This window comes from Centruroides vittatus, unplaced genomic scaffold (assembly GCF_030686945.1).
Source record: "Centruroides vittatus isolate TY-2023 unplaced genomic scaffold, ASM3068694v2 contig_538, whole genome shotgun sequence".
In the NCBI taxonomy this organism is placed as follows: Eukaryota; Metazoa; Arthropoda; class Arachnida; order Scorpiones; family Buthidae; genus Centruroides; species Centruroides vittatus.
Genome location: NW_027122316.1, coordinates 506,004 through 530,328, shown reverse-complemented (window position 1 = coordinate 530,328; position 24,325 = coordinate 506,004). Strand labels below are relative to the sequence as shown.

The 24,325-nt window shown below is 32.6% G+C and overlaps 4 protein-coding genes across 6 annotated transcripts in view; 3 read left to right on the top strand and 1 right to left on the bottom strand.

The window, feature by feature from the left end:
* Positions 1–821: 821 nt before the first annotated feature.
* The window catches only part of LOC136978464 (TBCC domain-containing protein 1-like), a 94,984-nt gene continuing 71,480 nt past the window's right edge, over positions 822–24,325 (bottom strand). Inside the window, exons 1-6 of one of the 2 annotated variants that reach the window (XR_010881228.1) lie at positions 8,914–9,016; positions 6,361–6,451; positions 4,714–4,775; positions 4,546–4,608; positions 1,107–1,201; positions 827–1,034 (exon numbers count right to left, since the gene is read on the bottom strand). Coding sequence is in view for 1 of the 2 variants with exons in the window: in XM_067274176.1 (XP_067130277.1) it covers positions 907–1,034; positions 1,107–1,201; positions 4,546–4,608; positions 4,714–4,775; positions 6,361–6,459 (447 nt within the window). In the remaining variant the exon portion in view is untranslated. Of the gene's footprint in view, positions 1,035–1,106; positions 1,202–4,545; positions 4,609–4,713; positions 4,776–6,360; positions 6,460–8,913; positions 9,017–24,325 lie in introns of those variants that run through there. The other variant, XM_067274176.1, reaches the window with a different exon arrangement.
* LOC136978463 (pescadillo) lies at positions 9,180–16,992 on the top strand. 2 transcript variants are annotated; one of them, XM_067274175.1, is made up of 15 exons: positions 9,180–9,280; positions 10,166–10,245; positions 10,348–10,501; positions 11,712–11,821; positions 12,459–12,586; positions 12,714–12,847; positions 13,259–13,375; positions 13,486–13,542; positions 13,675–13,752; positions 13,899–14,032; positions 14,115–14,240; positions 14,428–14,612; positions 16,379–16,480; positions 16,550–16,794; positions 16,867–16,992. In XM_067274175.1, exons 1-15 carry the CDS (start codon positions 9,257–9,259, stop codon positions 16,951–16,953), a joined length of 1,761 nt encoding a protein of 586 aa, XP_067130276.1. In that variant the 5' UTR covers positions 9,180–9,256; the 3' UTR covers positions 16,954–16,992. The 2 variants fall into 2 exon arrangements, with proteins under 2 accessions (XP_067130276.1, XP_067130275.1); XM_067274174.1 differs by having other exon boundaries at positions 16,535–16,794.
* On the top strand, positions 17,381–20,644 carry LOC136978430 (uncharacterized). Its single transcript, XM_067274129.1, has 8 exons — positions 17,381–18,572; positions 18,950–19,040; positions 19,349–19,411; positions 19,560–19,627; positions 19,894–19,945; positions 20,021–20,164; positions 20,246–20,371; positions 20,432–20,644. Exons 1-8 carry the CDS (start codon positions 17,386–17,388, stop codon positions 20,642–20,644), a joined length of 1,944 nt encoding a protein of 647 aa, XP_067130230.1. The 5' UTR covers positions 17,381–17,385.
* Positions 20,942–23,675, top strand: LOC136978426 (myosin-4-like). Its single transcript, XM_067274124.1, has 5 exons — positions 20,942–21,174; positions 22,596–22,700; positions 22,779–22,964; positions 23,025–23,186; positions 23,430–23,675. Exons 1-5 carry the CDS (start codon positions 21,085–21,087, stop codon positions 23,544–23,546), a joined length of 660 nt encoding a protein of 219 aa, XP_067130225.1. The 5' UTR covers positions 20,942–21,084; the 3' UTR covers positions 23,547–23,675.

Sequence of the window (24,325 nt, the reverse complement as noted above, 5' to 3'; positions counted from 1 at the left end):
TCGAACTACTTTGAATTATGGATTTTAAGAAAGAAAGATATTAAACTTAGGTGATGATTAGTCCTTTCTGAACATTGCTGTTCTTATCAGACCATTAAAGTTAAGCAAGGTAGAGTTGTGCTAATATAAGGTCAGAGATAATAAGGAAGAATGGATGCTGTTGTTAATTTTACTGTGATAATCCTGGAAGGCCCTAAGTACACATAAAAGGAGTAAGGTCAGTATTAATAATGGCAGCAGCAAAGGCACCCAGCTATAAGACAACTACTTCATCTGGACAGTAGAGAGAGGAAATGACTATATAGATTGGAGAAAGATCAAGAAGACAGTGTAAATGTATTACATCGGACAGTGTTGGCTTTACGGAAATCACTTGTCCAAAAGCTATAGATGTTATCCATATACTTTCACGGCCACGGGATAAATATCTGAACACCGAGGCAAGTACGTAGCAACTATAGCAAAGTCCTCGGTACTTTCATTGTAACACTTACGATAAAGCTCGGCTCGGTAAGATAGTGTTTGTTCCCGACCTAATGAAATAAAATAGCAAATTCGGATGTTAATTTGTTTGTAATAATTGCAGTGCTTTGTAAAACTGAGTGAACGTTAATATAGAAACTACGGTTGCATTCTTCATACATATTACGCTATACGGCAAGTCCGTAACAATCAAATCCGATCTGCAACGGAGTCTGTTGTGGCTTATGGTTATCGGATGCAAAATGACATCCTGGCCTATACTAGCCACAATAAGCTATGGGATTAGAATTGTGTTTAAACCCACATTTCCACTATTTATCTACATTTAAAACTGTAGAGATATATGAAACTACTTTTAATTTGTAAAAATAAAACTAAACATTCATAAACATCATTTGTGATCAATTATTAAAAATTTAAAAACTAATTTTTTAAAGGATATTCTTCCTGCATAACAATATTAGAACATAAACTGGTATTATGTATGTTTTGAAGATACAACATCAAGACAAAACGAAGAGAACATACTTCCGCTTTAGATTTTATTTCCTCTGAAATTAATTATTGTAAAGTGTTTAAAAATGTAAAAACAACAAACGAAAACTGATTCTGAGACAACTTGCCGACATCCTTTTCCGTCGCATCCGACAACCGTCGATCCCATTCGATACGTTCGTCGATTTTTCTTAGATGAACCAAAAAGTAATTTTCAAAATATCTAAATATAACAAAAATTGATTTTATTAATAAATAAGAAAATAGAAAACATTTGATAATTGTTAAGATAATATATTTCTCAGAAAATAAAAATTAACATACTATACCCAACCCTTGATTTGCGCAATATTCGAAGTGCACAAATTTGGTTTAACAAGTATGAAAATTACAGCCGAGGCAGTCTACCGCTCCGGGATTTAATCTGGGTTGAAAAATCCGAGGAATTTTTGTGGGGTTTTTTTTATAAATCTCAAATATGCTGGGCCCCGTCTCGCGCCACTTGGTCGTCTCCGTTGTGAGCCCGGCCAAACCCATAATGGTATGAAAAATAAGTGCTCTTAGTGCCCACAGGCAGAAAGAATTAAAAAACAAAAAGGATGGAGAAATAAGACAAAACTTCATTTTACATGCTAGAGTTTCAGTTTAACATTGCATTTTAAACTGAAAGACTGTTGTATTGCAATAAAATTCAGGCGGACTGGGAAAGACAGACAATATCCATGCACCTGCTGGGTGTGGAAGAGATGATCTTCACACCTCTCAGCCATGGGAGTGGGACTCCTTGCTCTGGCTGAAACAACATAGACTGCCTTTTTCCATTAATTGCAATGAGAAATCCAAAAATTTAATTAAAAAAATGTCAAAGTTTTGTCGAAACAAAATCAACAAATCAAATTTTGAGAACTAACACAATTCTGTAAGCCACATAGAAGCGGTTTCACTAATGCTCCACCTGAAATATTCTTCAGTATTCTATTTTAAAATTAATGTTTAGGTCTATGTTTATTCTTGTAACGTCGCAATCATGTCATGTACTGTTATCTACTTGCAGTTCGGAGAAACAGGATTCCCCATTTTGTATTATATCTCAAATTATTTATTAGCATTAAACTTAGCTCCATGTTGGGAAACTTAAACATTATATAAAAATAAAAAAAAAAGCACTGTAATACACTTGTTGTCTAGTTTAAAATGTATTGGTGAGTTCTATAATGGCCTCATTATTTAATGACCTGTGAAATACTGTTAAACATTGTGATCAAATGTTGCTCAACTTTCTCAGCAACATTTAAAACTGCAGATGGTTCCATCTGTTATGATATTTTATTTTAAAAAATTTTATATTTTTAACTATTATAAAATGGCAAAAAGGCTTAATTTTGAGGGTAGGGATGGGTTTTATAAAAAAATTGTAAATGCTAATAACGAGTCATTAATTTGACTCTACTGGAGATGCATACGACCCCCATTATCTCCCCACCCCCTCGATCTTTAATCACCTAAATTTAATAGCATCAATCTCCCTAATACACAAACCTTCCTACAAAATTTCATGAATTTTCGACAAAAAGTATTAGAGTTATTAAGCTTCAAACAGGGTGAACCTACATCAACTAGCTCCAGTGCCCAGATGGCCGAGCAGTCAAAGTGGCAGCCTACCGATCTGGGGAACCCGGAATCTAATCCAGATGAGTCGAAAAATCCCCAAAAATTTTTCAGGGACAGTCCGACCAGATACGTTGGCCCCGTCCCTCACCACCCGGCGACCCATTGTCGGCCTGGTCGAACCCATAATGGGCTTGCTATAAGAAGCACTCTAACGCCAATATCGGATATGAAACTTTCAAAATCTTATAAGCTAAGCAATAAATTTTCAGAGACCACTGTTTTGGAAATGTTTGAAAAGTGGGTCCTATTATTTGGACAAGGAGTTGTTTGTGCTTACGGCTACGACTACGGCTTACGGTTAAGGCTACGTGCTTGCCAAGTTTGGCCCTCTACTTGTGACCGACAGTTCAGCATATTATTTTTATTTTCCAGACAGCAAACTGATAAGGCTACCAGCACCTGCATTAAAAGTAAAACTGATGGTGATAAACAATTTGAAGTGGCAAAAAAACTTTAAACCGGCAAAATTCTGGCAATATTTTGACATTTTCCAAAGCGATCCCTGAATACAATTACAAATAAATTGATGTATTGATGCTGGTCTTATGTCCGACGATGGTGTTTTAAGTCTAGAAATAAAAAGCCATTATAGAGCTTACCAATAAAAAAGAAAAAAATTCTGATAATGGATTTTATTATGATAAGACCGTCAATGTCTTTGGTAAACTAATTAGAAAAGATCTGTAATTGAAAAGTTAGTAATGAAAGTGGCATAAGATTTTCAATTAAAACAGAAAGGAAATTCACATCTTAATCAACAAGTGAAAATTATGTAGAAAATATACTTATGTATATACCAGATGCCTATACTTCTATAGCTTCTTTAGTCACTAGACCTTATTTTTTCAGACTTTTGTGTCTTCACCAAAATGAAAGCTCTAATGAACAGTCATCGATTCAAATCAGCAGAAGAGGTAAAAAGTGCTGCAACCATTAGTCAAGGAGACAGTGCAGAATGAGCCATAAGATTAGTGTCCTGAAACCCATCTTGCAGTCTTGCAAGGTGGGTTTCAAGGTTACTTGTGTTACATTGCACTTTAAATATACTGAACTATAGTGCATCACGTACTCCAAACCGATTACGGTGTCCAGATAAAGAAAACAAACATTTTTGAACTCCTTCCGAGTTCTTCGTCAGGTTTTATAACGATTCCGCAATGAATCGAAGAAAGTTTGTTTTTGTTTGTTTTCTTTATCTGCACACCGTAATCGGTTCGGAGTATGTGATTAACTATATCCCGGTGCGGTGAGTGCTTGTTTAAACTATAGTGCATCAAAAGCTATGCATAAATGCCAAAACTATGCATAGATTTACTAGTTACAAACGTTGAAAGATCGAAAAAATATCATTGACAAACTAAACAGAAGGAGCAAACACTTCTAGTGTATATGCAATTACAAGTGCAACGAATCAGGCTGGATGTTTACCTGTAGATTTTATTTAAAATTTAATTATATATTTCACATCGTTAGCGAGGTTGAGGCTGAAGTTTTAAACGCAAAAACGTATACGTCGGACATTCGGCGGCGCTTTCCCGTAAGCCTAGAAGTTTGGCAATGGCCTTTGGAATGTCGAGCATGATTCCACTGACTTTCCAAAGGCTATTGTCAAATTTCTAGGCTTACCGGAAAGCGGCGCCAAACTCCGACGTACACATTTTTGCGTTTAAAACTTCGGTCTTGACCTCGCTATTATTAAAAAAATACCAATAAATTTGCATGGATTTAATCTGTAAGTTGAAAAATTATATAAATGTAATCTATAATTTTTTCTTTAATTGATTAATCAATATGAAAATTATAAAGAAAGAATACAAACGCAATACAACAAATTAAATTGAAAATTATTGTATTACGAATAAGATACTTCATTGAGAATATAAAACTCTTACTTACAGCCAAGCCACTTCTTTATGAAGACGAAACTTATTACACGCAATATGTTCCCATACGGAATAGCTAAAATTTGTATGCAAAAATATTAAGCATTTGCCTATTTATTTAAAAGGTAACAAATATCTTTTACAAATTATTTTCGAAATTTTGTATTTTAAATGCCGTTACCTCAAAATATTGTTCTTGAAACCGGATTTCGTCTTTGTATACGAAATGATTCTCTTTAAGTACTGGAAATAATTACATATGTAATTAAAAATATGAAGAGAAATTAATATAGAATTTAAGTTAACGTTACCTTAGGTAGCCAAGATGGCGGCTCGTCTCTAATTCCAGCAAGGAGACAGTGGGACGCACGTTCTAACCTAACCTAACCTAACCTGTTCTAATAAATTACCATAATTATTAGCAACCAAATTATTAGAATAGGTTAGGTTAGGTTAGAACGTGCGTCCCACCGTTTCCTTGCTGGAATTAGAGACGAGCCGCCATCTTGGCTACCTAAGGTAACATTAACCGAATTTGAATGCAACTGTTAATTACCATACTTCCTCAATTAAACGCCAGTGGGTTTATTTTTAAAATGTACATATCCCTGGGATTTATTACCTTACAACAGGAAATGAGCGTGTAAATACAGAAAGAAATACCTTAATTACTCGTACATTTTCTGAACTATCAAAACCATTTATTGACTATGGCTACAACATTTGAAATAATTACTGTTTTCGTAGTTAATCTAATTCAGTATCTTCCAATTTGGTTATTACATTGTCATTTGTGTCTGCTTCAATGTTGTAGGAATCAAGATCTTCATTCTCATCTACAAAAGAGATGGCAAGTTTGAACCCGAGTTTTTCAATTTACCCTTCGGTCGATAAGCTCTCGACTTACGAACTCAAAGGTAACTTTCCTAAGCTCAATATTCAAAAATATTTATAATTTTATCACCGAAAATGCTCCCGCGATCCTCGAAATAGTAAGTGCTGTCCGACGCTAGACAATTTGATAATGTAGAATTTTAGTTAAACTCCTTACCTGTCACTCTAAACTACATTACCCTATACAATGCAGTACCTTCAACAAGTTTTTCATGCTTTTCAACTCAAGATTTAATTTTTATTCCTTAGGATCTATTCAAAGACTAGGATTTAACTGAGGAAATATCGTAATTTTTCTCATTTCTGTACATCAAAAATATTCTACTACTTAACATTCCGAATTGTTAGAAACCTTACAAATTCTCATTTATATTTTTATGAAAATATGAAGAAGACTTAGAAAATGACCATAAAGGGAGCAGACAATTTGGCAATAGAAATCAAATGATTTTACCAGTAGTAAGAGCTTAAATTATTATTAAAAATAAAGTACGGTAAGTCCTCAACCTACAGTACACGAATTTATAGATAGACAACTGCAACGTTTTGGCTTACAACTAACGAAACTGGTTACGCAATTTTCGGTTCGACGGAACGTGGTAATGCAATATGCGGGTAATCTGCCGAGGGAGAGGAAGTGCTTCCCGGAAGGACTTTCGACGAGGAACCGGACCTATTTAGCCGTTAGACTCGTGAAGTAAATCCAGAAAACTCTGTGCGGCCAGTCTATTTTTAGGTGCAGACCTGCAACCAATTTGGTGGTTTTATCCACTTGGCCACCGGTGGGCTAAATGATTTTTCAATTTGTGTGGAAGCCCTCGTGATGAATTAACTGTGTAAGTCAAGGACTTATTATATAATACAACACACTTAATGCTTTCGTAATTTTAAAAAATTGAAAAATTAACGATTACAGATTTTCGTCATAACGTACCTTAAAATTAAACAAATCGGGTGAAGGTAAAGGAATCGTCCCGAGGTTAAACGATTCCGGTCTGACCCATAGATTAACAGAAGGAATGTCACTGGACATCTGGAAATAATGAATAGAAATAAATATAATTAATTTTATATACATAAATAACAATTAGATATAGATGTAATTCTAACGTTTCCGAACTTAAATTATTCTTAAAACTTGAGATTCTTTTGCATTGTTTGACTCATTTTTCAATTAACCTATTAACACTTAAAAAGATAAAAAACGCAGTTTTAAATGGGAGGCTCGGACCTTCCCCCAAATGGCTAAAAAAGTCGAGGGAACCACATCTCTAATTGTGACCCTTGGCAAATTAAAATATCAGACTGGGCTGCTTGATGAACATACAACAGGCTTAACGAAGTGCACAGCACGACTCCAATTGTGTCCCGGAAGTAGTCGGTGCAATGGCATTTCTCATGTTTTACGAGTTTTAGCCATCTCTAGTAAAATGGAAAACAGTCGATTCCGAGCATTCTTTTGAGAAATAATTCTGGATTTTTTCACTTTTGAATTTTACTCCATTTTTGAGGGCCTTCAAAATTTCAGATTGGCCAATTTTGGGGGTAGACTATATCTGACAATGGATCACATGTAGACCATTGGTTCCTCTGACATTTTTATTCCTTTGGGCTACAACTGTGATAAGGTTCCAACTTTCTCATTCACAGCTGCATTTGTGCCCTGTATGATGCAAATTTTTGAGGATTACAGCTCATTCATGGTTATTTTATTGCTTTATTCATACGAAGGCTTGATAATTCTGGAGATCTTCCGGTCGTCGGAATCAACAATTTTATATCTAGCAGGGAGTCTATCTATTGGATAGTTTGTATTTTTTGTACAAGAGCCTCTCGGACTGCTCCAAAGATGGCCGAGACATAAAATCTTGCCGATAATTAAAACTGCTATCCAATTACCAATTTTAAAGATGTGAAACTCATACTGTGTGTACTCAGCAGAGAGAGAATTCTTTATTTACAAATGTTTTCAACCAATTACCATAGGCCATCGTCAGGTTTTTAAACAAGTTTAAATGGATGTTCCACAAATCCTACATTCTATTTAAATTTTTACATTTCAAGTCTTCCGAATACTGAATTAAACAACTAAATAAAGTTACTTAATTCGGGATTTCCACATTGTATTTGTGTTCAATAAATAAAAGGAATAAATTTGGAAATAAAAGGCCACTGTAATACAATTTTAGTGGCAATGGCACAAGTGGAAAGATCAGTTTTAAAGTAGAATAAAGCAAACATTATTAAAACAGTACATTCTCCAAAACTTGCTACAGAAATGGAAGAAATAGAGATATATAAAAGCAAGATTAAACAGTGAATAAATGCTGGGAATGCAAATGCATTACCTTCCACTTGGAAATACGAAATAGAGAAGATTAGGACATGAAAGCCCCTGATTTATGTGTTCTCCTGTAATAAACTTATTTACTTTTGGTAATTGTATCTGTTTGGGATAAATCTACTAGTGAGGTATCTTAACTCCTTTCGGGGGAAAAGTTTTGAAACGACTTCCAGTTTGCATCAAAAGTTCATATATAGTTAATTGGGGGGTCTCCTGCCCCTAAAGTTTCCATATCCTTCGTCTATTTAACTCAGTTCTCGAGATTAAGGAAAGACGGTCGTACGGGCAATGGTGAGAATTTATAGGCCAACAATTTTTCCAAATTGCAGCCCAAAAAAAAGGGCTAAAATATAAAAATAAATAAGTTTATTACAGGGGAACACACAAATTGTGGGTTTTTACGTCCTAATCTTTACACCCTATTGCGTATCTCCAAGCGGAAGGTAATGCGTTTGCATTCTCAGCATTTATTCACTGTTTAATCTTGCTTTATATATCCCTACTTGGTTAAATTTCAGATGCATATACTGTCATGGCGGCTCGTCTCCAATCCCAGCAATAAGACAGGGAACGTGCGTCCCCACTGTTCCCTGTCTTCTGATTGCTGGGATCGGAGACGAGCCGCCACGACAGTATACGCATCTGAAATTTAACCCACTACTTTTTCCATTTCTGTAGCAATTATTGGAGAATGTAGTAGTTTAATAATGTTCGCTTTATCCCACTTTATAACCGATCCTTCCATTCGTGCCGTCGTTGCCAAAAACTGTGTTACAGTGGCCTTCTTCCACTGTAAAAAACCTTATTTTTCATAATTTATTTAGTTGTTTAATTCAGTATTTAGAAGACTTATAATGTAAAAATTTAAACAGAATATTCTATTCGTGTTTAAACTTGTTTATGATGACCTATGATAGTAGATTGAAAACACTTGTGAATAAAGAATTCTCTGGTCAAATAGCTCATGAAGATGAGAGACATTTAAGCATTAATTTGTATTCATTTTGAAGCTTTAAAGGTGTCCAAAGTAGTGTCGATAAGCACGGTTATGGGTAAAAATGGCAATAAATATGGTGCAATTATCCAAATTTGTAATAAGATAAAGTTATTAATACGAATAATCTATTTCACATTCGAAATTACTTACTTTATTTGATTATTTAATTAAGTGAAAACGTGTTTTCGACACGTGTTAATATCAAATTCGTCAATTTCCTTCCAAACTTGCCGCCAGTTTCTTGCAAAGCAGCCAATCCGATACGAACGGAACGGATTTAAGTACATACGTTTTGATAATTTATAATTATAATATAATTAATATAAATAAAATTTTACGAGTTTTGTGTAATGTTTATAAAGATGGCTCGAATCGATTAACTTTTTTGAAATACGTTTCGTCGTTTTACTAACGGGTTTTAGCGCGACCAAGATGGCGCCGTATATGTAAGTGGAAATTTACGACTTAGGCCACGTGTTTTGTAACATCATGGCAAAGAAAGTAAAGAAAAAGGTATATAATTTACTCGTTGTGTTATTTGTCGCGTATTTGTGTAAAAATCTAATTATTTGATATTTAAAAACGGATATAATTGTATAATTTAAACAGCGCTTGAATATATTTAAATTCGAATTTGTAATCGAGCTTAATAAATATTGTACATTTTACCATTACGTCAATTCAGTTCAATAAATTGAAGGAGAAAGCACGTGTTTCCTTGTGTTTGGTATCTTGAATGGGCTCAATTCAAACTCTGAATGATACGTTTGGATCTTAACAGAGTGTAGAGCATACACGGGAACAAAAAAGTCAAAGGAACCATACCTCTAAAAGCTACCCTTCGCGAGTTATAGCCCCCCCAAAATGACTGTTATGTGACATATTCCTATGCTTTTTTTCCTCTGGGGTATGTAAAGGACAAAGTTTACATGCTGCCTTTGCCCGAAAACTTGAGGTGTGTTGCCCAATAAAGCGGCTTTACTAGCAAAGCACCCTCGATCTGAAAGATTACGTACGTAGGTCTGTAGAAACGATTGTCGGATGTTTATTTCCGTGTAGAAGAATCGCATGTTTCGACGTTGACGTGTGGGGTGTACGCATTGAACTTTCATAAATGAGAAACAAACAAAAGCTGTTTTGGTTATATCTCGAATAATTCAATTTATATTGTCATGCTGGATAAATGTTTCTAATCACTTATTACATTCGGATCGAATTTCTTTTGTTTCTAGCGCACACAATACTTAAAAAAAATTATTTCATTCGTTAATCTATTATACTAATTATACAATTCTCTCCAAATTATTTGTTTAATAAAGATTTGTATTAATGTAATATAAATGCAATATTCTGAAATGTTTTCCTAAAGTTTAAGATAAATTTCTCATCGAATTTTAGGGAGAAGCTGGAGCAGCCACAGCATATCTCAGTAGAAAGCAAGCATTAAAGAAACTTCAACTTTCATTAAAAGATTTCAGGTAATTTGAATTATATATTAAAAAATTAAATATTGTGAATTCATTTATTTTTATGGAAAATATTCTAATTTTTTTTCCCTTTGATTTTTTAAAAATTTTCAGGAGATTGTGTATACTGAAAGGAATTTATCCAGTTGAACCGAGACACAAGAAAAAAGTAAATCATGGCAGTTCCGCAAACAAAACTTATTACCTTTTAAAGGATATCCAGTTTCTTGCTCACGAACCAGTGATCGACAAATTCAGAGAGTTTAAGGTACTATTTTGACTGACTTCCTATTTAATAATGACGTAAATTAGAATTAAATGTAAATTTTTCGTTAATGTGATTCGTTAACTATGGACGTTTTTTGTGCCGTTCGCTATTTTTTTGGCTTAACAAAGATGGTCACTACTAGTTTCTATATTATTCAGTTCAGTTATTTAATTAAAAGATACCATAGGTACATAACCGTACTAGTTTCTATATGGAGAGTTTACTTAGTGCACTACTCTCGAGGAATGTATCTATATGCGGGGATCTGTGGAGTGGTGTTTTTCATTTCTCACTCTCTGCCATCTCTCACTACTGCTCCATACGAATTTAAAAGTAAATAGTATAAGATTTTAAAATGTCGCAAGCAGTCGACCATCGAATAAAACGGAAAATAGGTGCATCAGACTCAAATACCATGCTTCGTAAACAACCGTGAAGTAAAGAATAAAGAATTTAATACTTGCTCTTGTTCGGTACCTTTGTTTTATTATTAAGCATTGTCGTGTGTATTACTAGTTTGCATATGATATGGATTCGCAATAGGGTATAAATTTTAAATGAAATATGTAGTGTTGGAGATTGCAAATGCTTTGTGTAGTGAATATTGGCCGAGTGCGCAAACCAGACTAACATTAAGAAAAGGGATTCCTCGTGCCGGAGAGTCGGTCGTAAGTCCGAGCAGTCGTCGTACGGGTAGGTAAATGTACAGAAAAAGTCCAATTAAGATTTGTAAATAAAGAAAATTATTTGAGTTTTGGCTCTTTGGGAATATTTTCTGAAGTTAGATCCTTGGGTATCCTGCTTGTTATCATAAGACAACTTATCTTTTTACACCAGAAACACTCCATTTATGGAGATGATTATACCTTATTTTATATCTGTTTTTAAGAGTTTGTCTGTTTTATATTCTTGTATCTTTGCTTCTGCATTCCTTAGTATATTAATATTGGATTATGTTTTGATGTAGAACAAAGGAATCTTATATATTTATGCTTGTGTAAACTTTACTGTTTTTCTCCCATTTTTAGTTGTATTATAATAATTTAAAAAGTGAAGCCGTGACAGCAGGAATACAATAAACTGTGTCATTTTTATATATTTTGTAAAATATATGTGCATAATTTGAGAAAAAAGTCAAGTTGGATCTAGAGTTTGGTTAAGACAATGAAGTTTTGGTTCTAAAGAATAACTGATGTAATTTTATTTATAGGTTTTTATGCGAAAACTGAAGAAAGCTTATAGTAAGGATGATAAAGATGCAGTTAAGAGAATAAAAGAAAATGAGCCCATTTATAAGTTAGATCACATTGTCAAAGAAAGGTATGTGGATGCGTGATAAAACTAATATATAATGTTAAAAATTTATCGCGATTGCTTTTCTTTTACAATAGTGGACTGAAGCGTGACCGAAATTTAAGCAAAAACAAATAATAAATAGAACAAGAAAGAATTTAATATAATTTTGTATTAATTTTTGCATTGTGCACACTTAATTTAACATGCAGAATAAAATGTATATATTGTAGTTCCTTGATTAAACCCTGTCTTCAAATAAAGTTCAGGAAATAATGATGCTATTAAAAATAAATCTTGGGTTGGAAAGCATTGTAACACATTGAAGTACTGCAAAGTATAGGATAATGTAGTTTAGAATGATGGACGAGAAATTTAACTAAAATTCTGCCTCTCCAAAATGTCTAGAGACGGATGGTACTTTGTTCCGAGGTTCGCGGGAACATTTCTCGTAATAAAAGTATAAATATCGTCGAATATTGAATGTGGGAATGTCGTCAAGTGATTTTTTTATATATTATTAGTCGAAAACTGTTTGTAGTGAATTAAAATAGCAATCATTGAATGTCTTCATTAAATATCGATGTTGATATGTTTGTGGTTAACGCTAGTTTGACACACACGAATAATAAGCTAATATTATCGTATGTTTACGTGTTTTCAGATATCCTACTTTTGTCGATGCACTAAGAGATGTGGACGATGCGCTTTCCATGTGTTTTTTGTTTGCAACTTTTCCAAAGTTACGTAACTTAAAGCTAGAATTGCTTCAGTTGTGTAAACGTCTGACAGGTAAGAATTTAAATTTCATAAAATTTAATTCATTCTAGAAAGTTCAATAATGTTGTGATTAAATCACGATAAGAGTTTTGTTTGTTGCATAAAATATATCTTGCATTTTTTGTCAAATATTTTTAAGTGGAATTTCTTCATTACGTGAGAGAATCTCGGTCTCTTCGGAAAGTCTTTGTTTCGATCAAAGGCTATTATTATCAGGCAGAAATAATGGATCAGTTAATTACCTGGGTCATACCTCATCCTCTTGGATTTAAAGTAAGTTTGATTATAACAAATAAACTTTAATGTGTCTTAATAAAATTAATTATATATAAAAGTAAATGTAAAATATCTGAAGTAATAATGACTATTTGAATACAGTAAATAGACTTTCTGTATAGGTCATTCAAATGAAACATGGAACAATGTTATTTTCTACATTGGTTTGTTGGAATTTTGGTTAATACAGTAAAAGTACTAATGACAACCATAAAAGAATAGCTTCTTGCATTCTCTAGCTATTTTATAACTAACTGTCTACTGTGTATTATCGCTTTTTTATGACTGTAATAACACTATTGCAGTCGGCGATGGAATGTTACCTGTGTTATCATCTCCTCGAGTCCACGTTTTATTTGAATGACGATAATACCGTATATTAATTAAAATTAATTTTATATTTAATAGCATCCGGTAGCTATAGATTTCAAGATTATGGTGACTTTTGCAGAATTCTATACGACAATGTTGGGTTTTGTTAATTACAAGCTTTATCATTCTCTCAATCTAGTTTATCCACCTAAGGTATTTTTAAGTATTCAGTACTTAACTTGTTTTATATTTAAAATTCAAAATATAAAACAGCGAAATATACTTTAATGTGTTTTTTATATACTGTGTTATCTAATTTTTAGTTGGAAACATTTCATTCGTCTCAAGATTTAATAGGAGACGACGATCCAGAGGCGGAGGTAAGTCCAGTTATAAATGTTAATATTTTAACTAAACACGTACGATTATAAAATATTAATTAATTATTTATTTATTAAGGCTTTAACTTATAATTGTATCAGGTTCGCTTAATAATTATTTTAATATTCTAGTACATTGCTGCTCTGAGTGGATCTTTAAAATCCATGGTTAAGGAAGTGGAAGAAGAAACTCCCTTGGATAATTTTATGGTAACTTTTCCATTCTGATTACCCTGTTTAATTTTTTATATATGCATTTCCTCAGATTATGAGAGAAATCTTAAGTTTAAGTAATTTAGTTGGGCAGAAAATTGATAATTTGTAATGTATTTAATAATTAATTTTAATAATTTAAGATTGAAGACGAGGATAAAATGAAAAAAGCACACGAAAAACAAGAAGAAATAAAGAAGTTACAAAATATGTTTAATGGCTTAAAAGTATTTATCAGTAGAGAAGTTCCAAGAGAATCATTGGTATTTGTCATCAGGTAATTACATTTATCTTCAAAGCTAAAATTACATAACTTTAGATATTAAATATTGATGAAATTGTAATTTATTTTCATTTAGATCATTCGGCGGAATGGTTTCTTGGGATAAAAATACATTTATAGGTGCAACCTACGACGAAACAGATCAAACAATAACACATCAAATAGTCGACAGACCAGAAATTACCGATCAGTACATGAACAGGTAAAATTTGCTATTATTTTTGGGTACAGCCAATGAAAATATCTGTAAATAATTAATTAATATTTATACTTATGAACTCACAGAAGCAATTTATATAATTTACTGCTTAGTTTTATCATAGAGTTAATTATTAGCATTGTAATAAGACCATTACATACTTATAAACAATTTTTTCCTACTTTTTCAGGTATTACGTTCAACCTCAGTGGATATACGACTGTGTTAATGCACGTACGTTACTACCAGAATCGAGATACTTTCCAGGAGTTACTCTTCCGCCTCATCTCTCGCCTTTTGTCGAAGAAAAGGAAGGGGAGTATATTCCTCCAGAAAAACAAGAAATTTTAAACATGCACAAGAATCTTCCAACAGGTATATTTATAGAAAATCTTACACTATCCTATTTTTTTATGTAGTAAAACCCTTCCAAAATGGGACCCGAGTAAAATGGAAACCTATTTTAAATAATAATATTTTAAAATTATACAAATAACGACAGTTGTTTCTAGCAAAACGTGTACAGTGAAGTCACAATAATTCGATGCGGACGGGACCAAGACTACGTCGAATTATAAAAATCTCAATATGGCCTAGAGCTAAAATTCCGACGCTCGATTCATTTTGTGTGCACGGAAATACACACTATTGGCATCGTACAGCAGACCGTACTATAATGAACATAAGCAAGGACATTTCTTCATTTTATTTATGTTTGTCCTGTTATGGAATGTAGTAATGATTCAGAGCTTAATCTTTATTTCTCTTACCAAACCGTCTGAAAGTTCTAGAGTTTTTTATAAAGCTTTTCTCTGAGAAAAGCAGTCGGAATCAGATTTACATTTCGGGAGCTTTAACAAGTGCACGAAATCAGACCATTTAAACTGCTTTAAAATAGATATTCGATTGCTAAAAACCATTCTAATTCTGTAACGTTCATTTTAAATAAAAGTGTTGCAATTACTAAATTTCTACTATAAGCAAATTATAATAAGTAAACACAATACAAGATCTTAATTAACGTTACAGATTAATTGAAAAACAAAACAAAAGGACTTATTTTTGGGACGCTTTAACTTAAAATTACATCACTTTCTAAAGGAACATTGCAAAGATAATTAGATAAATTTAATTTAAATTTGTCTATAATTATATAAAGTTTGTTTAAATTTTTAAAGAATGACGAAAAGACAACAGAATTATGTAACTCTTAAGTTCACCCCAAGGAAATAAAATGTTTTATCTTTTAATTTACTACTACTGTTGATTGGAATTATTAATTGAGTGAATTACTATAATTGCTAATTTAGATCGTCCAGAGTTAAAGTTTAAGAAGGTAGAATTTCTAATTTAAACTGTTAGTTTAATGATCTCATTAAAATTGTAGAGACAGAATAAATCTTCTGACTCCAAAACATTTAGAATTCTTAATGTTTGTAAAGTTTAAATCATTTATTTAAATATTTTTAAAAAGTACATTTCTTTCAATCAATTTATAATATAAAACAAATGACTATAAAGTCGAACTATCCATCGCAAAATAATTTAATTTAGTAATTGATACATCTTTAGCAGTTCGATCTAGTTAACGGGCCAAAGTTTTAAACACAAAAACGTGTACGTCGGACGTTCGGCGCCGCTTTCCCGTAAGCCTACAAGTTTGGCAATGGCATTTGGAAAGTCGGCGGAAACGTGCTCGACATTCCAAAGGCCATTGCCAAACTTCTAGGCTTACGGGAAAGTGGCGCCGAACGTCCGACGTACGCGTTTTCGCGTTTAAAACTTCGGCCTCAACCTCGCTACTTATTTGACTCATTTCCCAGGTGACTGGAAATCACCCTAAACCTAACATCGTCCTTTGGCCCATATGAATAGGACAAGTTATGCCTCTTGTCTCCTTTAAATGGGTTTGATGATAGTCTGTAGATGATGATAAAACTGTTTTGTACAAAATTATTTGATATTATGTATAGTTTTATGAAGTTTTATATATTATAGAAGCAGAAATTTAGTAATGTTACAATAATATTTAATTGGGAATCAGCACTTCAAAATTATTGATAAAATAGATACAAATATAGTGATTAATTACAATGTTTTTTAATTTATTTCTAATATGTTAAGTTCTTTATGTTTATTAGATGAAAAATTAAATATTAAAGCAAGTGAATCAGAATCTGAAGATGAGGAAGAACAGGAGGAGGTGGAAGAAGAAGATGATGATGATGAGAGTGAAAGTGAAGGTGAGATGATAATTTAGAATTTTTTATAATTTAAAACAATCATTCTAATCATAGATTTAAAACTTGTAGATGAGGAACGAGAGACGGAGGTTGGCGTGCTCAAGAAGAGAAAATTGGAAAACACAGGCAAAAACAAATCCGAAAAGAAATCGAAGATGGAAGTGCAGAGAGGAGAAATAAAAATGGAAGATAAAACCAAAGTTCGCCAGAGAGAAGAAGCGGAAGAGAAACGACTCAGAGTCATGATGATACCAAAAAAACATAAAAGACTATATAATAAGATTGTATTTGGAGAGAAAAGAAGAAAGAGAGAGGTAAATCTTTCAATTAAATATTGAAAAATGTTCAAATTATTCAATTTAAATGTATTAAAAATATTCTTTTAGGCCGGAAAGTTGAAGGAGAAAAGGGAAATATACGAAAAAGAGCAAAAGAAAGCAAAGAAGAAGAAGAAGTTAATTTCTCCTGTATAACTTAAATCAATGTATAATAAAAATTTTATCATTTGTAAACGTTATTCATTTAGAAAAATACTTTTAAAAACATTTAAAATGATACTGTTAAGTATTTAAACAATCCAAAACATTGACCCATATTAAGGATTTTAATTTGAATGAAATCTAATTGACTTGTTTATCAAAAACAGAATTAATACAATTATTGACTGACTAAGGCTTTGAACTTCAATGGTTTCTTCTAGTTTTATAAGAAACCTTATAGTTTTAGGTTTCTCAGAAGACTCCAGAAGAAAGCCATGACGTTACATGCATTTAAGGAGTTAAGTCTGGAAACTAATGTGTTTCTGGTATTTTTATAATAGATCTTTCATTTGTAAATATGAGACAGCGAGGAAAGAAATTGGTTATATAAAGTGAAGTAGGTGACATTTTATAATAGTTATTGATATGGATAAAAGGAAGAGATTTATGAGGAGTATTTCCACATTTGAAGAGAGTCCTCCTTATTCTTTAATCCATAAAATAGCGGATTATCACGAGAAGAGGCACACTAGTCAAGAAAATCGTATTAAATCCCTGCGCTCTGCTTTCAGTGCATGCAGTTCTTTAAGTAATGATAGTGTAGAAGATGAAATACCACAATCTGCCGAGGAAATCTTGAAGAATTTAGGGATAGTAAAGAAAGAACCCGAAATACCTCAAAGATTCTTGCACGATTTCATAGAAAGACACAGGATCGAAGATGTGCCCCAGTTGGACAGTCGAGTTGCTAAGGCTGTGGAAGATGCCAAAAGTAACTATATGACAGAATATAATGAGAAATCATCGAGGTTAGCGAATAGAAGATTAACAAGGGCGGCAACTTTGCTAACGCTTCATGGCGATTGCGATTCATCTCCGAAAGATTCGTCGTCATCGGATGACGAGGAACACGAAATTACGTACGAAATTCAAACACCGATTACGAAAGCTATTGAAGAATTGAATAAGGATGACGATTCTGACAGTTCTCTATACGCTACACCACAGAAAGGTTCTAGAAATTGTAGTTTTTCCAGCGATTCCATCGAAAGACCCGAACTGAGCAGAAGGCGATCGCTGTCTTGTTCCGATTTCGATCGCTTGAAATCCTCCCTAACATCAGAATATGCCACTTTACGCCAACAATTCAAGACGTTTAGAGGTAACGTGAGCGATTCTAACATAGAAATAAGTATGCATTCACCAGTTAAACGTAGTTGCAATGCCTGGACTTCAGCGGATTCGGATGAAGACGACATCCTGCGCGTGATATTACCGGTAAACAATGAAGAAAATGCGAGAAACGAGGATTTAGGAGAGAAAAATACCGAAGAATCGCATCTACGCGAAAATAACTTAAAGTGGATTCGCGTAGTAGAGTGCGATAAGTGCGATATGTGTAAAATCTGGAGTAGCGATTCCAATTTTTCATCGATAAGTACGCAGAACATTACATCAGAAAATAATCGGGGCGATAATACTCTTCATTCGACAATAGAAAAACAATGCAATCACTACTACAACACGTCAGAAAAGGAGCGGTCGATAAATGGAAATGGAATTGAAAGAGTACGGGATCTAAATAATCAACAAGTATCGACACAGATGAATACGTAAGTTATTCTTGCGTATTGTTTAATTCAAAATATTTAATTCTTTCTTCTATATAAGCTACATAAAACCGCATCGAAGCGTGTAAGATTTGCATTTTATCAGCGCATTATCTATAGATACCGCTGATAAAATGTCCAACTCGAAGAACGAAATGATATTGCAACTTGCAATTAAAAATTCGTAATTTTATATATAAATTTATTAATTAAAACCGCCATTTTGTATGAGACACTACGGAGTTAGGGATTAAAGTTAACATACGTCGATAAGATAAAATGCGCTTTGTTTATTGATCAATAATACTTAAATTACTTCCGTGTTTTATTAACACAGAACGATATTCAATTTTTAACATAAATTTTATTGATTTATTCAGGGAAATATTCTATAAAGATGAAATAATGTTAAGAAAATCCGATAGTTACGAAGAAAACTGGGATAAAACAAGAAATAAATCGCTAAAAAAGGTAAAAAAGAATCGATTTAAATATCGAAAAATATTTTTATAATGGTAATTTTGGTTAATGTTACCTACGGTTCCAAGATGGCGGCTCGTCTCCGATTTCAGCAAATAGAAGAAGGGAAACAGTGGGGACGCACGTATAAACAAAATTATTAGAATAGGTTAGGTTAAGTTAGAACGTGCATCCGCACTGTTTCCTTGCTGGAATCAGACGAGCCGCCATCTTGGAACCGTAATGTTATAGTGTTTTCCGTTAATTTAATATTAATTAATAGAAACCTTTCGTTATTTATTCTGTATTTTTGTTACAAGTCAGCTTCTCAAGAACTGAGAGAACTGCAGACCGCCATTGAACAAGTTAAACACAGAAGAGAGGTAAATTGGTACGGCTATTAAATAAACATTAGGATAGTGATCTGTAACAGCGTAACGGTGATTCTCATTGAAATACCTCTCACCCTCGGGGTGAAAGGTCACGTATACACGACACTTCACCCTTACTTTTATGTTTTTTTTTATACAGAGTGCATCTAAACATCTGCTTCTTCTCCAAGAACTACTGGAAGATGACAGAAAGAATCTATTTACAACGTGAGAATTCTCTTTTTTACATATTGTTTTACCGTTTAAAAATCAATACATTTTATAACATAAACGACACATTAAATTAGGTATAGAAACGGAATCATTTAAACAGTTCCGTTTCAATGGAGCACAACGACGTATTAAAAACTTAATTAAAATCTATCAGAATTATTATATTTATAAAGTTAAAATTCCGTAAAATTACAGCTGAAATATTTTATATTCGAACAAATAACTTTGCTAACGGTCCACATTTTGCTCCGGTGTTACAGAGACTGCGAACACATGCAGGAAGAAAACAACGACACGTGGAAGGATGCGGTGGTAATATATAATTTTTAATTGGCATAATTATATACCGTATACACGAAAGACGTAAAATACAATAAATTATTACAGGTCGAATCGATAGTTAGAGAGAACGACGTGTTTAAATCGAGAATCGATGAGGTGGAAAATCTCAAAATTCAACTGGAAGCATCGCAAGAAGCTCTGTTTGTTTACCAAAATAAAACGGAAAATACAATAGAAATGTTAGAAGAGGTGGAAATAATTCTTTTGTGGATAAAATTTAACGCGGTATATGATATTTTTAACAGGAAAAAAACATAATTTTGTATTCAGGAATTGAATGTTTACAAAGAGAAGTTGTCAACATCGGAGAAACGAAGAATAGAAGAGGAAGAAAGGAGAAGATCTTTAGAAGTGGCACTCATAGAAATGCAAAAGGAAAAGCAGAAGTTACAAATGGTACGTGAAGAGAATGGAATTAGTTATAAACGTCGTTTAACACTTGTTTTTTCTTAATAGAATTATTCAGAACTAATGGAAAATTCGAACTGTAATAAAAGCGAAGAGTTTGAAAAGGAATTAAAAGTTAAAGAAGAAGAAAATATTAAACTTCGTATGGAAATATTACAAATACAAGAGGAATTATCCAGAGATAATAATCATAAAGATGTTATTATCGAAGAGAAAGACAAATACATAGAAAAATTAGAAAGAAAGATAAAGGTAAAATAACACTAAATCCGATACTAATTACTTAATTACATTTAATAATCGTCATTTTTTCCCACTAGATTATATTATTTATACGTTATTTTGATGGTAATAAATTTCTCGTAATGTATGGGAAATTTTAATTAAATATTCCAACGTTAAAACTATCACCATTAGTACAAAATAGCGTACTACATTATACTAGTATAATACTAGCCTGTACAGTAATTATAGTATATAAACGGTGAGATATTTTGAATTTACAACGTCGCCGACTGTAAACGAGCATCTAGAACCTCGTATGACGTCACAGGAGCAGGTAAATCGTCACAGAGGTTAGTAAGCCTGGCGACAATACGTAGAAAGAGGTGGGTTATAGAACACAAGAAGACGTCCCGTGTTAAATATGTCTGGATAGATTATGGAATTGAGAAGAAGGTACAAGTTATCACGCGCTTACTATGACCCAACACTGGCCCAAGTATGCTTATTACAGGACGGCAGATTATTATCAGAGAGACGTACACGTTCGATTAGAAAGCATGCGCAAGGTAGGTGACATCGAACACGTGGAAAGTAACATTATTTGCTTCGATGTTTACTTTTACGTAAACATTCTCGGTTACAAATTACAATTAACGCTAATCGCTTTTAATTAATAATATAATACACGTTTTGTAACACACGTAATAAAATTATTTACTTTTTTAAGTTGTAAATTCTGAAGAAAATGACTAATTTATAGCTTAACAGTAGTGACGTAACTTCATTTTTTATGGGAATTAGTAACTTCAAATTAAGTCAAGGACGTTTTTTTTATATTATTAACTCTTATTTTATATTCTAAATTAAGTATTTCTTTTATATTTTCATTGGTAGAGGTGAGAAATTTCATCATAGCAAATTACGTAACGTAATTGTACACTGAAATTTCTTTACATTAAAAATACATACGTATTTCGAGTGTTGTCCTGTCCGAAACCGTATTTACTACCATGAGCAAATCGGTAACGAGATAAGTCTGCATTTATATAATACAATCTATAATGTCTATATATATATATATATATAAACAGATAGATATAGATAAAGATAACGTCTAGTGTAAACCGAATTTACAATAGTTAATATTATATAAGACGACCTTCGAGCATTTTTGGCGTGTAAACGGACACGTTCGAGTTCACGTATGATATATTATACTGTACATAATATTATATCATGCGTGTACAGGACCGGATTTACAGTTTACGATCTCTATCTTGTGTAGGGTAGAGGCCTCTTGTACTGTACTTTTAATGTAAATATTTATTATATATAGACTCGAAGTTAATGTGTAGATGCAGAAAATAACGAGTAACAATGTTACTTTCTATAAAATAGGCTAAAATTAGTAATTTAAACATTAAAATTCCGATCTTTTATAACGTTTTGTTTCCTTTGTTTCCGCTCTTCACACGTGTTTTAGTCTGTAACGAATATAAAATTAATATTTTAATTAAAACTACACGGATCGTTGCTATTTAAAACGTTAAAATAATTGCGAATTTATTCTTATTTACATCATTTTTCTAGACGTTTACGTTAATATAATAATAAGAACGTACAGTACAGTAGTCACCACTGAACCAGTCAAACTTGAGTCAATGATATAAGGTGAATGGTAGCCCTATAAGGTGTGGGGGGTATGGAGAAAGAATGGGGTCAGAACCCTGAAAATTAAAGCTTTTTCGCCATTATATAATAATTATCATAAATTTCAATTAGTTAACGCTTTGAAATCATTACCTTTCCATCTTTGCCAAAATCAATAAACACGGAAATTACATTTTAATCCCTCGACCCCGCCATCGATTCATTTTACTAAAACCAATTTCAATCAGATTCATCGAGTCTGGTGATTAACAAAAGAATTCAATTTTCTTTAATAATAAATGATAAATTCTGTAAGCCTTTCCTCTCTTATTTTCAGGCTCTGTCGGAGTTACAGCTGCACACAGGATGGAAGGATTTAGAAAGGACTTCATCCATGTCTGCTCTTGATGAACCGGATTATTACACCAAAGAAGATACCAAAGTAATGTTATATATATATATATATATATAAATTAAGGTATATTTAAAGATTTAAAAAATATAAATTCTGTATGTTAAGGAACCAAACAACACCCTCGAACGACTGATACAACAATTAGAAGAACAGCAGAAAGAACTAGACACGTTAAGGACCGAAAATTGTTATCTTAAATCGAAAGTTACACCCGTAGAAGAGAGCCAAGACTTAAACGGAGATTTAGAGGAACCATTATCTTCTGAAGTTTCGTCGGATATAGGAAATTCTGTAAGAAAATTAATGGTATTTCTTTAACTACAATCGATGAATATAACTTAATTATTACAGAATCCCGAAACAAAAGTGAAAAACAGCCTACGGAAACGGTTAAAAGATGCGGAAGATAAAGCTTATCGGGAAGAGAATCGAGCGGATAATCTTAATCTTCTTCTAAATCACAAACAGATCGAAATTAATAAACTTCAGTTAACACTTTCCAGCCAAACAAAGGTAAGAAAATTACGAAATAAATCATTGAAATACAGTAGACCTCCCTATAACACGGTAGATAAGTTCCGTGTTGTACGAGTCACTTAAATACATGAGCCAATCACACGGGCTGTGATTGGCTCATGTATTTAAGTGACTCGTACAACACGGATTCATATAACACGGAGCTTATCTACCGTGTTATACGGGGGGTCTACTGTATGTACACAAAAGCAGAACAGTCAAGCTCACTCGATTTTCTAGGAATTAATACAATTGGAAAAAGCCTATTATCAACTGAGGTGTCATCTGTTTAAAACACGAAAGTCGTCGTGCCCGGCCCTTCGTCGAAGTTCCTCAAAGATGAACAACACCGTGTAGTGTTTGATAAAAGAAAATAGTTAATTTAATATATATTAATGTCGAGAAATAAGAAAGAAATTGAATTAGTCTACATATGTGTATTTTCATATTTATGTATATAGTAAAAGAATGAATATTTTCACTTTATCGTGTAGAAATAATATACTTTCATTTACAACAACACAAGATGGGTGTTTTAATACAGTCAAAACCTTTTTTTTTTATATACTAGAACCGTTTCTATCTCAGCAAATGAATAAATCATTCGTCTTTACTACACTACTACACCTTTAATAACAAAAGAGAGACGATTGTAATGAAAGTTTCATGTCATTTTTACTTAATTATTAAACGAATTCGCTAATAATTCAGTATAAATTATTAAAATTTACGATCTTAAAAGCTAATGAATTGATAAAAAAAAAAAAGGAACACCAGGAAGGAAGTGATTCTTTAACACGAGATTGCATAGCTGTCTGTGTCAAAGTATATATTTAGAATCAGCAAATAACCTTCCATTCGTTTTAATATAATTACTTATTTAAATTGACCTTTAACGTATATTTCGTGTGTTATATTTATCTATACGTCTTTTACAATATTAGATTTAGTTACGTGGATTTAAGTTTTAAGTTCGTATTAATTGTAAAACTCACAGACACACAACATTTAGGTTATATATATATTTTTACACGTTAGTGTTGGCATCGATTCAACGACGAAATCATGTCAAATAATGTAACATAAACATTAAAAACCCTTAATTTTCTTTCTATATAACGTCGAATTCAGCTTAA

What these genes read in the sequence shown, in the direction of transcription:
- LOC136978426 (XM_067274124.1), top strand. Translation starts at nt 21,085, where the DNA reads ATGACCCAACACTGGCCCAAGTATGCTTATTACAGGACGGCAGATTAT. An exon ending in ACACCAAAGAAGATACCAAA is followed by an intron (nt 22,701 to 22,778) that starts GTAATGTTATAT and finishes CTGTATGTTAAG; the next exon opens with GAACCAAACAACACCCTCGA. An exon ending in CGTCGGATATAGGAAATTCT is followed by an intron (nt 22,965 to 23,024) that starts GTAAGAAAATTA and finishes TAATTATTACAG; the next exon opens with AATCCCGAAACAAAAGTGAA.
- LOC136978430 (XM_067274129.1), top strand. Translation starts at nt 17,386, where the DNA reads ATGGATAAAAGGAAGAGATTTATGAGGAGTATTTCCACATTTGAAGAG. An exon ending in AAGTTAAACACAGAAGAGAG is followed by an intron (nt 19,412 to 19,559) that starts GTAAATTGGTAC and finishes TTTTTTATACAG; the next exon opens with AGTGCATCTAAACATCTGCT. An exon ending in AGAAAGAATCTATTTACAAC is followed by an intron (nt 19,628 to 19,893) that starts GTGAGAATTCTC and finishes CCGGTGTTACAG; the next exon opens with AGACTGCGAACACATGCAGG.
- LOC136978463 (XM_067274174.1), top strand. Translation starts at nt 9,257, where the DNA reads ATGGCAAAGAAAGTAAAGAAAAAG. An exon ending in GATCACATTGTCAAAGAAAG is followed by an intron (nt 11,822 to 12,458) that starts GTATGTGGATGC and finishes ACGTGTTTTCAG; the next exon opens with ATATCCTACTTTTGTCGATG. An exon ending in ATCTAGTTTATCCACCTAAG is followed by an intron (nt 13,376 to 13,485) that starts GTATTTTTAAGT and finishes TCTAATTTTTAG; the next exon opens with TTGGAAACATTTCATTCGTC.